The sequence below is a fragment of the Mercenaria mercenaria genome, chromosome 12, assembly GCF_021730395.1.
Source record: "Mercenaria mercenaria strain notata chromosome 12, MADL_Memer_1, whole genome shotgun sequence".
Lineage (NCBI taxonomy): Eukaryota > Metazoa > Mollusca > Bivalvia > Venerida > Veneridae > Mercenaria > Mercenaria mercenaria.
The window spans coordinates 67,361,314-67,375,000 of NC_069372.1; the positions used below are offsets into that span (position 1 = coordinate 67,361,314).

General features: G+C 35.2%; 1 protein-coding gene across 3 annotated transcripts in view; it reads left to right on the forward strand.

Annotated features, from left to right (window-relative positions):
* LOC123534162 (uncharacterized) overlaps window positions 1-13,687 on the forward strand; it is a 39,841-nt gene that overhangs the window by 24,466 nt on the left and 1,688 nt on the right. For all 3 annotated transcript variants that reach the window (XM_045316262.2, XM_045316261.2, XM_045316263.2), the window contains exons 3-4: window positions 8,770-8,884; window positions 12,003-12,092. In XM_045316262.2, the coding sequence (XP_045172197.2) occupies window positions 8,770-8,884; window positions 12,003-12,092 (205 nt within the window). The remainder of the gene's footprint in view (window positions 1-8,769; window positions 8,885-12,002; window positions 12,093-13,687) is intronic.

The following is a 13,687-nucleotide window of genomic DNA, read 5'->3' on the forward strand; positions in this document are numbered from 1 at the left end:
AACTTAATTTTGTTTAGCTGTAACAGGTCAAGTAAGAAAATAAAACAACAGTACAAAAAAGAATGCATCAAAAACGTGTATGCCCCTCCAGCGAGCACCTATATAAAAATATTCCCTGAATATGTCTTATGCTATTGAGTATATCATTAAGGTAGGCTAAAGCATTGCAAACACACAAAGAAAAATAATATTTTATGAGCTGAACTTATTTTTGTTACAGGACAAGCTATGTACTTGATAAGTAACTACATTATGATCTTTTGATTATCTATAGTAAAATGGGCAGTAAAATAAGAAGTGTGCTCTCACAATATACCTACATATTTTATTTCTACTTCAAATGTTGAACAATTTAACATCTTAGAAAAACTAGAGCTATCACTGAAAGTGATTAATACCCCCACCAGGTACTGGATACAGGAAGGCAAAGTCCATATGGATCTGCCAATACGAAATTCTAGAACTTTTCAAGCCCTTTTCCAGAATTTATGAGATTCATATCTTTATAAGATTTATAAACATGTTCATCATCAACTCTACACACCTTACAATGAAGTGGAATAGCTTTTTGAAGTCAATGTTCTATTTCTATAGGAGTGCCACCACTCCTGATACTTTTAGTATAGTGAAACCTAATGCTGACTTAAAGGTTGAATTGTACTAAATAGGTAAACAAAACATGCCCTTAGAATTGTCTTCCAAAAGCTCATGCACATTGGTATCATATTGCGACTGGCACTTCAAAAATGCTTCTTCTACAATGTCTTGCCACGGATCCATATTCAAATCATCCGTGGAGTCGTGATTTGATTCGTCAGTTTCAGAAAATTCAGCGTCATCATTAGAACCCAAACTGTCGTCTTGATCAGAAATGTCTGACATTGTGTCCTCTTCCGTGTCTATGTCTGAATGCACAGATCTTTTATGTCGCAGCATATTATCCCGTCTTCCAAATCCTTTAAAACAAATGTCACACTCACACATCACGGTCAACTTCTCGGCAGGTAATGAGGAGGAGTCGAGGAAAATGTCGCTATAAAACCTCACCAAAAGTTTTTCTTTTTAGATGTTTTGTAGCCGTTTTCGTTTTTTCTCTGTTGATGACGCCTCTGGTTTTCGTCTCTTGTTCTTGTTTCCACTCTCTTTCGAATCTGCTCTGGAAATTTTGCGTTTTCGAGTTTTACTGGCTTCTTTCATTCGTTGCAATTCAAGTTCGATGAGAGACACTGTAGGTTTCGCTTGTCGTTCTAGAATACTCTTAGCGATAGCTGTAGCTTGTTCCGCCGTCACGACCATTCGTATAGACATTTCTGAATGAGGTGTCTTTTTACTTGATCGTGGTACCTTTGTTTTAATCTTCCTCCTCACTCCATTTTTCGGTTTTTCTAAAAGCTTCATTTTTTCCAAAGACACAATGATCTTAACTTACTGCTATTCCAATAAACACTGAAGTAAGGTATCTTTTTGTAGTCACTTTTATCGTTTATCGTGTGTAAACAAAAACGTCCTCACAGTTTTGTTGCTAGAGTAAATTTCAAATGATTTAAAAATAATGTCCGGTTCGTGAACGTTTCCAAACAGCAAACATATTCATTTGAATAATACGCATTCGTATGCCACACTCTCAAGTGGTGTAAAAGATTCCTCCAATACAAATAAATGTAACCACATTTGGTACATTGAAAGACAATATTTTGTACACTTTTCCCTTCCATGTTTTGCCAACTATCCAAGTGCCCTTTATATATACCTCCAACTTGTCTTTCCAAATCTTTATACAGTTTTAAAAGAATAAAAAGTCAAAAGAAATGAACCATGAATAAATGTACCATAAATATATTAATAGTAACCATTTGATAAGACAATACTTAATTTCTCAAGAAAGCCTCCCCGACCAACAGGGAGCTAACAGAAATCTAAAATCCTTTGTCATATCATTGTACGTATCTTTAGTTAATTTTAACAAATTTCTGCTAGCTATTTTTGGGCTGAAACCGTATCTCAACATTTTTAACTAACAAATGGCGTTACAACTTTTTCTTTCAGTTGAAACACGAAATTCTAAGGGCTGAGGGTACCAGATCGATACCATTGACTGATATCTGCATACAATTGGCAAATGGCAACGTAAAGATAAAAAGTGTATTTGCTTTAATGAATATATTAAATTATTGCGCTCAGAACTTTTTTTAACCCACTACGCAGCAAAAGTCACATTTACAGCTTCCTTTATTTGCATTTACTAGATGTTGGTATGGCTTGTAACCATCATATATGTCCCTTTGTAAAATTAATAAATGTTCAAGATTTGGTAAATGTGTGCAATAGATGGCGTTATTCGTCAGTCTGTCAAAGACAATCTTTTTCACATTTCTATAATTTGAATAATTTACACTGTAAAATCCTGGTTTTTCATAAGTACAATTTATCTCCGTTGAGATATGTGCATGCATGTAATCAGTTCAATGACTCTGAACGTACCTTAGGAAATAGGTTATGAAAATGAAACAAATCAGGTTGTTCAACACCTCCATTTTACACGCGCCACTTCTGTCCTGTGTTCAAAAAAAAAATGCATCATTAAATTACTTCAATAGCCTAATTATGGGTGTACGGTAGTAAAAAAATCTATATGTTCTATATTACATAAACAAACTTCTGAGAGCTGTAGCACATAGCCAGACCCATTTTAAAACAGAATTACAAGCATTGTGTTCTTGAATGGCCTTCAAACCACCAGAACACCTAGAAAAGTAGGGTTCTTGTATCTTCAAAGAGAGATTTTTGTTTGACAGGTCAACACTATGGAATATGTTCTGAACTGGTAGCTCAAATGTGAGTATGACCACATGAGTAATGAGGTTTGTTTACATTTGTATATATGCAAAAAACATCTCCTGGAAATGCTACCAAAATGTCAAAATAAGGTACACAATGACATAAAAAACAGAAATTGACTTACATAAAACATGAAAAGCCACTTAAACTGGGCAGGAAATAAGCTTTCTTCTTCCCGCAATTAACTAACTAATCCGGAAGTGCTGTTTTGTTTACCTATTTAGTACAATTCAACCTTTAAGTCAGCATTAGGTTTCACTATACTAAAAGTATCAGGAGTGGTGGCACTCCTATAGAAATAGAACATTGACTTCAAAAAGCTATTCCACTTCATTGTAAGGTGTGTAGAGTTAAGTATATCATGATGAACATGTTTATAAATCTTATGAATCTCATAAATCCTGGAAATAGCCTTGAAAAGTTCTAGAATTTCGTATTGGCAGATCCATATGGACTTTGCCTTCCTGTATCCAGTACCTGGTGGGGGTATTAATCACTTTCAGTGATAGCTCTAGTTTTTCTAAGATGTTAAATTGTTCAACATTTGAAGTAGAAATAAAATATGTAGGTATATTGTGAGAGCACACTTCTTATTTTACTACCCATTTTACTATAGATAATCAAAAGATCATAATGTAGTTACTTATCAAGTACATAACTTGTCCTGTAACAAAAATAAGTTCAGCTCATAAAATATTATTTTTCTTTGTGTGTTTGCAATGCTTGAGCCTACCTTGTTAAATGATATACTCAATAGCATAAGACATATTCAGGGATTTTTTTATATAGGTGCTCGCTGGAGAGGCATACACGTTTTTGATGCATTCTTTTTTGTACTGTTGTTTTATTTTCTTACTTGACCTGTTACAGCTTAACAAAATTAAGTTAAATTTCTTTGTGTGTTTGCAATGCTTTAGTCTACCTTAATGATATACTCGATAGCATAAGACTTGTTCAGGGATTTTTTAAAAAGGTGCTCGCTGGAGGGGCATACAGGTTTTTGATGCATTCTTCTTTGTACCGTTGTTTTATTTTCTTAAGTGGTTTGTGTTAATAAATGCCTATAAAATGTTTTCTGCTTTGTTTCACTTTATTTTTTTTTTAGCTCAGCTCGACTATTTGAAGAATAAATAGAGCTATTCTACTACTCTTAATTCTTCCTCTTAAGATCCTTCCATTATGACAGATTAAAATGATATAATGAGGTTTCACAACTGTTTAATTTATATAATTTATAACACTTAAATCTTGAAAATAAAAACAAACAAGCAAAAATACCATTCCGAGTGCAATGAGCTATGTAACATTATAAAGCCATTATTTTAACATTACGCTCCGGGTGGCTCTAATTTAAACAATAAAGTCAGTCATGGTATGCTTCACGTAGCTATCTACTTTAAAGCACCAGTGCACTTTACGATATGGACTGTTTTACCTCCCAATGTACTTTACGACTTGGACTGTTTTACCTCATTTGAGGTAATTCCGATTTCTGGTTACCTCACTACTATTATATCAGGATTCTAGATCAGATGGAAATACTCTGCATTTATTACACGAGTACCTATAAATAGTAACAAATTTGTGCTAAAAATTCTCACATTATCGCAGTGCGTCATGCATTATCACATTATCATAATAAGCCCCGGGGCCATTATCGATAATGGCCCTGACGATAGCGCGGGAAATTAACGTCCGTAAACAGAAATGACGTCATGACGCTTCAACAGCGAATATTTTAGTTCTAAATTTATTATCTTGAGCGTAACGTCGTATGTTCTTCGTGATAAAACTTATTTCAACCCTAAATTATGCTAATAGCAACATAGAACAATTATCTAGGCATTTGATTTTATACAGTATATAGTCACTAACACATAATATAGAAACTGAAAAGCTGTTTATTATTATGCAAGTAGATCTAGATGCCAGTACCCATAAAAATTACACACTAAACTTTTCTTACAATATTATAGGTAAACATGTAATAAACAGGTAAATACATGGGAGCGCGGTGCCTTTGAGTGATAATGGCCCTGGAAGAAGATAATAACCCTCGGGCTATTATCACCTTGCCAGGGCCATTATCACTCAAACGCACCGCTCTCCCATATATTAACCTATACATAAGAAATAACAAGCCGTGGTTTGGAACAAAATGTAATAAGGCTAGGAAAAATTATCATGATGCTAAATCAAACTATCGCAATAACCGTTCCGCTAATAGCAAGCTTAGGCTAAAGAACGCCAGCAAAGAATATAAAAGAACAATGAATTATTTCATTAACAAGTACAAGATTGAAAAAGCGAATAAGCTCAGAAATATGCATTCTAAAAGCCCTAAGCAATACTGGCAATTTCTGAAAAGCTTAAAACCCAAAACCAATAACACAGAACATCCGTCCATAAATGAGTTTTATGACCACTTTAAAAGTATTAACACGAAGCCAAGTGTAGACATTGATGAAGATGAACTACTAGATGATCCAAACTTTATAAATGATTCAAACTTGTTTCTTAACATGCCTATCACGGATCTTGAAATAATTAAATGCATAGATAATTTGAACAATGGAAAAGCGTCTTGCCCGACAGACAATATCTTAAATGAATATATCAAAGCCACAAAATCGTTACTTCTCCCTGTGTATAACCGTCTCTTTAATAGCATACTCGATACGGGTATCATTCCGAAATCTTGGTCACAAGGCATGATCATTCCTATATACAAAAATAAAGGTAACCCCACGGACTGCAGCTCTTATAGACCGATTACCATCCTATCATGTCTCGGGAAATTATTTACTTCCATTCTAAATCGCAGACTTACTAGCTATATCGAGGACTTTAACTTACTCGATGAAAATCAGGCAGGTTTTAGGAGCGGATACTCCTGCTCTGATCATATATTTACTTTACATGCACTGATTGAAATTATTAAGAAAAAGAAGCAAAAACTGTTCTGTTCGTTCATAGATTTCTCACAATGCTTCGATAAGATCTAGCCCGCCCGCTTAGCTCAGTAGGTAAGAGCGTTGGTCTACGGATCGCGGGGTCGCGAGTTCGATCCTCGGGCGGGGCGTATGTTCTCCGTGACTATTTGATAAACGACATTGTGTCTGAAATCATTAGTCCTCCACCTCTGATTCATGTGGGGAAGTTGGCAGTTACTTGCGGAGAACAGGTTTGTACTGGTACAGAATCCAGGAACACTGGTTAGGTTAACTGCCCGCCGTTATATGACTGAAATACTGTTGAAAAACGGCGTTAAACCCAAAACAAACAAACAAATCGATAAGATCTGGCGGTTTGGTCTCTGGCACAAACTACTGCAAACCTCTGTAAATGGCAAATTTTTTCAGGTAATTTTCAACATGTATCAAAATATAAAGTCCTTTGTGGTGCACAATAACACACAGTCTCCATTTTTTCTATCTGAAATCGGGGTTCGTCAGGGTGAAAACCTAAGCCCCATCCTGTTTTCCCTTTATTTGAATGATTTGCGAAGTTATTTAGAAACACATAATGTCCAAGGCATAAGTCTCAGTGACCCAATCAGTGGGGAAACCTGGCTTAAACTTTTACTTTTGCTTTATGCCGACGACACTGTAATATTATCTAATAACCAATATGACTTTCAAAATAGCTTAAATGCTTTTTATAATTATTGTAACCAATGGAAATTGGAGGTAAACAAAAGAAAAACTAAGATAATTGTTTTTGGCTCTCGAAATAATTCTAATTTTAACTTTAAACTAGGGGACGAAGAAATTGAAATAACGGACAATTACCACTATCTGGGGGTAACCTTTTCCAGTAATGGATCTTTCCTAAGAGCCAGAAAACACGTAGCTCAACAAGCCAGCAAAGCCATGTATCTTTTATTTACAAAAACCCAAAATGCTCACCTGCCAGTAGACTTAACTATCAAACTTTACCAACACACGGTTCTACCTATTCTTACCTACGGATCCGAAATTTATGGGTTCGAAAATATTAATTTGCTAGAAAAAATAAATAATGATTTTCTTAGAAAAATATCGAATGCTAGGAAAAGTACTCCAATGTACATGTTATAGGAGAAACTGGGACGTTCCAGTTTCAATATCTATAAAATTCAAGATGATATCCTTCTGGACAAGATTGCTACTAGGAAAAGAAAATAAGATTTCATTTCTGATGTATAAATATATGCTTAACCAAAATGACGTTAGTTTTAAATGGATCTCTAAAATCAAAGAAATTCTGGATTCGGTTGGAAGGTCAGACTTATGGCTTAATCAAGATGTAGCACTAAATAAAAGTACACCAAAAAGAATAAACCAAACTCTTGTCGACCAGTTCAAACAACACTGGCATAGCCAAATGCAGCTTTCAACAAAAGGTCTGTTTTACAATAGCTTTAAACATTAACAGTAGGAAAGATTATCTAACGCTTCTTAAATTTCGCACCAGCAACCACAGATTTCCAGTTGAAACAGGCCGTTATGATGGAACCCCATTTCAGGAACGTATATGCCCACTGTGCAGTAATAACTCCGTCGGAAATGAACGACATTATCTACTCAGTTGCGAATTCTTTAGGCAAGAAAGAAATAGATACCTGCGCGATTCGAATATTCAGGATAGCGATCTTTCATTTCGACAAATTATACAGTCAACAGACGCAAATTCGCTAGTGCATCTCTGCTCTTTTCTACGAATTATTATTTCTAAGTTTTGATATTTCCTCCCAGTTGCAGATACGCAAATAACCTTCCTTTTTTTCTCAAGTTAGTAATTAAAATACAAAACACTTAAGATAGTAAATATATATGACCTACAAACCTCATAGAGTAAATCCGAGCACGTGTAACCTATCCGTAATTCGCTGTTATTGATCCATATAAGCAAACACTTATTTTTGTCTAAATATAGAATGACAGGTCATTAAAGCCTAATCACATACTCCCACGCTTTACTTTAAATCATTGCGACGTATTATGTAGTTCCTACTGAACTTATATATTTCGTAATCTCCCTTGTGTGTGTGTGTGTATTACTGTGTTTTTGTCAATGAACTAAACATCTTTTTTTCCATATTTGTTCTTTAGAAGTTGTTATTAAACGTGAGTTTATCATGTATTTGTGTTAAAGGAGTAAATGAGTTCCCCCTCAATACATATATACATGTATTTGTTGACAATTGATTGCACTCTTCTTTTTTTTTTTTTTGCAGGTTACTACCGGAACTAGTTTTGGCTTTATTCAAATTTATTTGTATATCCTCATGTAGTATTATATAATACCTTGGGTGAATAAAGTTATCTGTCTGTCTGTCTGTCTGTCTGTCTGTCATAATAGACTATGAGAAAGAAATTTTGATGTTCTAGCTGATATTTCAAGATAGGAGCTATTATTTCAGGATAAGAGACAGGTTTCAGATGGAAAATACTCTGCATTTTATATACTAGGAGCAAGAAATTTTGATATTCTAGCTATTATTTCAGGATTGGAGGCAGATTTCAGATTGAAAATACTCTGCATGTTATATACCAGGAGTGAGAATTCTTGATTTTCTAGCTACTTTTAAGTTGAAGAATATTCTGTGAGTAATATACAAGGGACAGGAAGGGTTAATTATCTAGCTATTATTTCAGAAATTGATACCAGATGAAAAACACCCTGTGCACTATACCATGGGAAAGAAGGATTGTTTATCTAGCTTTTATTTGAAGATTCAAGATTAGATGTAAATACACTGTAGGTCATACAGCAATGAAAAGAAGGTTTAAATAGCTATTATTTCAGGGTTTTAGACCAAATGAAGAAGACACGATTTTATATACCAGGGGATAAGACAGAAGGGTTGATTATCTAGCTTTAATTTAAGGATTTGAGACCAATGAAGAATACACTGTAGGTCATATACTAGAGACAAATTTTTTTCAGGATTCAAGACCAGATGAAGAATACACCGTGGGTCATATACCAGGAGCAAGAAGAGTTGATTACCAAGCAGATCAAGACTCTCTTATTTCAGCTGTACCAGAGTTACAGTCGCCAGGTTTGTCATTAATAATTTTTTAATGCTACCCAGATCATTTACACTGAAACAGGGAGTGTATAGCTTGATTATACACTGTTTATGGAAAGCTATCCTGCTGGTGCCGATGTCTGCGACCTCACCTTGATTAAGGTTTTGATGCACTTTCTCCTTATCTCGGTTATTACTTGTTTGTTTGTTTGTTTTGGGTTTAACGCCATTTTTCAACAGTATTTCAGTCATGTAACGGCGGGCAGTTAACCTAACCAGTGTTCCTGGATTCTGTACCAGTACAAACCTGTTCTCCGCAAGTAACTGCCAACTTCCCCACATGAAATATCAGAGGTGGAGGAATAATGATTTCAGACACAATGTCGTTTATCAAATAGTCACGGAGAACATACGCCCCGCCCGAGGATCGAACTCGCGACCCCGCGATCCGTAGACCAACGCTCTTACCTACTGAGCTAAGCGGGCGGGCTCTGTTATTACTTGACACATTTGCTAAGTTGAAGTACTAAGTTGTCCACACCATGACCCACATCATATAGCACTGTCTGCAACTGTTGTACTAATATTTTATGAAATATGCCCCACTTTTTTACTTGCAGTTTACTGTCTAAACTGAAAGATGGACAAGTTCTTTATAAAAATTTAGCAGGGTAAGGGTTAAACTGGTGTCCTTTATGCAGAGTTGTGTTTGCATTGCCTTTATAATCTAACTTTAGTCGGGCTTCAAGACGAAACATTTTCTGCTTTACTGGGGACATTGCCTAGCAGTGCTTTTAATGTGAATTATAAATTAGGTAAAAATTCTCTTCATGTAATTATTCACATTTATTTCATTAAATATGGTATAAAGAAAACAGGTTGAAACTTGAGGACAGCTGAGAATTTTGTAGATAAAGGAAATGAAAGAGGAGTTTACTGCTTTATCTGTTTAGATATTTGTTGCATCAAAGAAAATGAAAGTTGAATTAACTGCTCTGTCAGTTGAGATATACACTGAATCAAAAATTCTTCAAACATTAATCTGCATGTGATAGGAATATAGCCAAAATCGTTACTTCTGCATAGCAAGTACTCCAGACTTGATATACATGTACATATGTAACAGAGAATTTCATGAAGTTTTTTTTGTTTATTCATCTTATAAACGTTTTGTTTTATTCCAATGTCTTTAAAAGCTATCCCAGGAATGCATTGTTATATAAACATTCCTAGAGAAACTGGAGTGAAGTTTAAACTTAAGTAAACACAATCCCCATAACTCTGATTAAATTTTGAGTTGTGCACCCTTTTAAGTTAGAATGTTTTGGTTGATGTTTTATAAAGTTTTTACTCGCATTTTTAAGATCAGATTCAGTCAAGCACTGTGAGCGTCGAGCAGCTCTTGTTTGAAAATTTAGTAGGTCACGGCTACTAAACGCTAGCGCCACCACCAAATTGTGGTGATAAGGAAAAGAGCTATTGACATTTCCGTGGTGCAGATACCGCCCGTTTCTACTTGAAAACACGTGAGTAAAATTTATATTTTATCTTATATTTTTATTGATTAAAGTTTTTTTCGAAATTGGAGAATGTAGTTCCGTGTAACAACACTTTAACTAGAGGTTGGCTGTAATTTCATTAAAATATTATGCAAATTGTGGTGCCGGGAGCTTTTCTCCCGAATTTGACAGTGGCATATTTTCATATCGGCTAGTATTCGAACACCATTCCGATGATAAGACACACTGTAAAAACATACCTGCGCATGCAAATCGTGTAAAACTGAATTACACGTATTCCCATACACCAAAGAATTACGAAAAACACAGTAAAAAGTTAAAACACAGACTATTTTTGAAAATGGTGGCGCTGTTACTCAAGTGGTGGCGCTATACAGTAGTGGTGGCGCTGTTGTATATGATTAGTGGCTGATATATTCAATTTTAAAATATGAAAATGTCTGACTGCAAGCCACGGAAATTTCTACAATAATTGATGTTATCAACCTATCCCACACTACACCCAAAGTACGTTACTCAACAAAATACATGTAGTAACCTCTACATGATCGCAAAATAATCTACATGTATATGGATTCAGATTATACATCTAAGCTGTATTGATTAATCATATTAAATCGATTGGAATTGAAAATGTACTTCACTTTTCAGAAAGAATTGTGAAAGTAGGGTCTTTTGTTTACAAAACATGCAAACGACGTAAAAAACAAAGGCAAGTAACTTTCAGATTCTTAATATAACAAATAAATTCTACACGAATCTTTGTTTGAAATAAAAGTATTGCTACTATTTTTCATGACCTGAATTTGAATTACACTTACGTTAGTATTTAGGTAGAATATTTAAAGGTTAGAAATAATTCTACATTAACATTTTAAACAAAGGAAAATATTTACTTTGACTACAAGAGTCCCAAGGGTCTGTGAGTATTTTGTTCATTTTTTCTTGTATAGAGAATGTTTCATAAAGGTAAATAAACTATGATCGTGTTTTTTCTTTCTTTAATAACATAATTCCTTGCAGGAATATTATCAGTTAGAGAATGTTGGTGTTTGTTTTGTTTCGGATGCGTCAGCAGTTCGTATTACTGAATGCCGTAACAGCGCCACCACTACTGTATAGCGCCTTCACTAGAGTTATAGCGCCATCACTTTTAAAAATCCTGGAATATTTCTTCTAGCCCGAGATTCTATTATTCATGGATGTGCGTATATAGTTATTTATCATTTCTACACCATTTGCATGCGCAGGTATATTCTTACAGTGAGTCCATTAATCGAAATGGTGTTCGAATACTGGCCGATATGAAAATGTGCCACTGTCAGATTCGGGAGAAAAGCTCCTGACACCACAATGTGCTTATTATTTTAATGAAATCACAGCTAATCGCTAGTTAAAGTGTTGTTACACGGAACTACATTCTCCGATTTTTGAAAAAAGTTCTTTTAATAAAAATATAAGATAAAATATAAATTTTACTCACGTGCTTACATTTTCAAACGGGCGATAGCTGCACCACGGAAATATCGATAGCTCTTTTCCTTATCACCACAATTTGGTGGTGGCGCTAGCGTTTAGTAGCCGTGTAGGTGGGAACTGTAATTAATTGATCTTTTCTTTTGTTGTAGATGGTGATATGACAGTGGTGTGTTACTGCTCTGTTGGGTACAGATCTTCCGTTGTGGCACAAACAATTTCGGAGTATATTAAAAGAAAAGGTGAAATTTGATAATGTTGTTTATAAATGCATTTAAAATTGTCATATGTCCAAGACTTTGATTTTCTCAAGATTGCTTCAAAACTTGCTGAAATATCCAATACTTGACTGTTTGTATATCTAAATCCATGTTTTAACCCAAGGTAGGTGTTGAATAATATTTTGTTCAGCAGAAAAGGGCATTGCGTCGTGTTTATTGATGAATTGATGAACCATTAAATGTTTTTTAGCTCACCTGTCACGAAGTGACAAGGTGAGCTATTGTGACCGCTTGATGTCCGTCATGCGTTGTGCGTAGTCCGTCGTGCGTCATCCGTCAACAATTTCTAAAAAAATCTTGTTCTTGAAAACCACTGGGCAGAATTACACCAAACTTCACAGGAATGATCCTTGGATGACCCCCTTTCAAAATTGTTCAAAGAATTGAATTCCATGCAGAACTCTGGTTGCCATGGCAACCGAAAGGAAAAACTTTAAAAATCTCCTTGTCCAAAACCACAGGGCTTAGGGCTTTGATATCTGTTGTGTAGCATCATCTAGTGGTCCAAAATTGTTCAAATTATCCCCCTAGGGTCAAATATGGCCCCGCCCCGGGGGTCACATTGTTTATATAGACTTATATAGGGAAAACTTTGAAAATCTTCTTGTACAAAACCACATGGCCTAGGGCTTTGATATTTGGTATGTAGCATCATCTAGTGGTCCTCTACCAAGATTGTTCAAATATTCCCCTAGGGTCAAATATGGCCTCGTCCCGGGGGTCACATGGTTTATATAGACTTATATAGGGAAAACTTTGAAAATCTTCTTATACAAAACCACATGGCCTAGGGCTTTGATATTTGGTATGTAGCATCATCTAGTTGTCCTCTACCAAAATTATTCAAATTATTTCCCTGGGGTCAAATATGGCCCCCCGGGGGTCCCAAGGTTTATATAGACTTGTATAGGAAAAAAAGTTTTAAAATTTTCTTGTCTGAAACCACAACACTTAGATCTTTGTTATTTGGTTTGTAGCATTATCTTATGGTCCTCAACCAAAATTGTTCAAATTGTACCCCTTGGGTGAAAAGAGGCCCTGCCCTGGGGGGTCCCAAGTTTTATAAAGACTTATATACTGTAGGAAAAAGCTTTAAAAATCTTCTTGTCTGAAACCATACGACCTAGGCTTTTGATATTTGGTATGATGCATTGTCTAGAAGTCCTTTACCAAAATTGTTCAAATTATGTCCCTGGGGTTAAAAGAGGCCCCGCCCTGGGGTCACTTAGTTATTATGTTAGTTATATAGGAAAAGTACTTAAAAAATCATCTGATCCTATTTCCAAGACTGTTTAATTATAATTACCTGATGACCCCAAGTAATATATCACTTGACTGTCACCTTGACCTACTGACCTACTTTCTTGTTTTTTAAAATACAGCCTTGAAATTTGGATGACATGTATAGTTTTGCACCCCGATTTTAAAACTGACTTTCAGTGACCATAAATATGACCTACTGACCTACTTTCTAATATTTTAGCATCAGTTTGCTATTTTAAACATGTGGCTCATATTACTCAGGTGAGCGATTAAGGGCCATCATGACCCTCTTG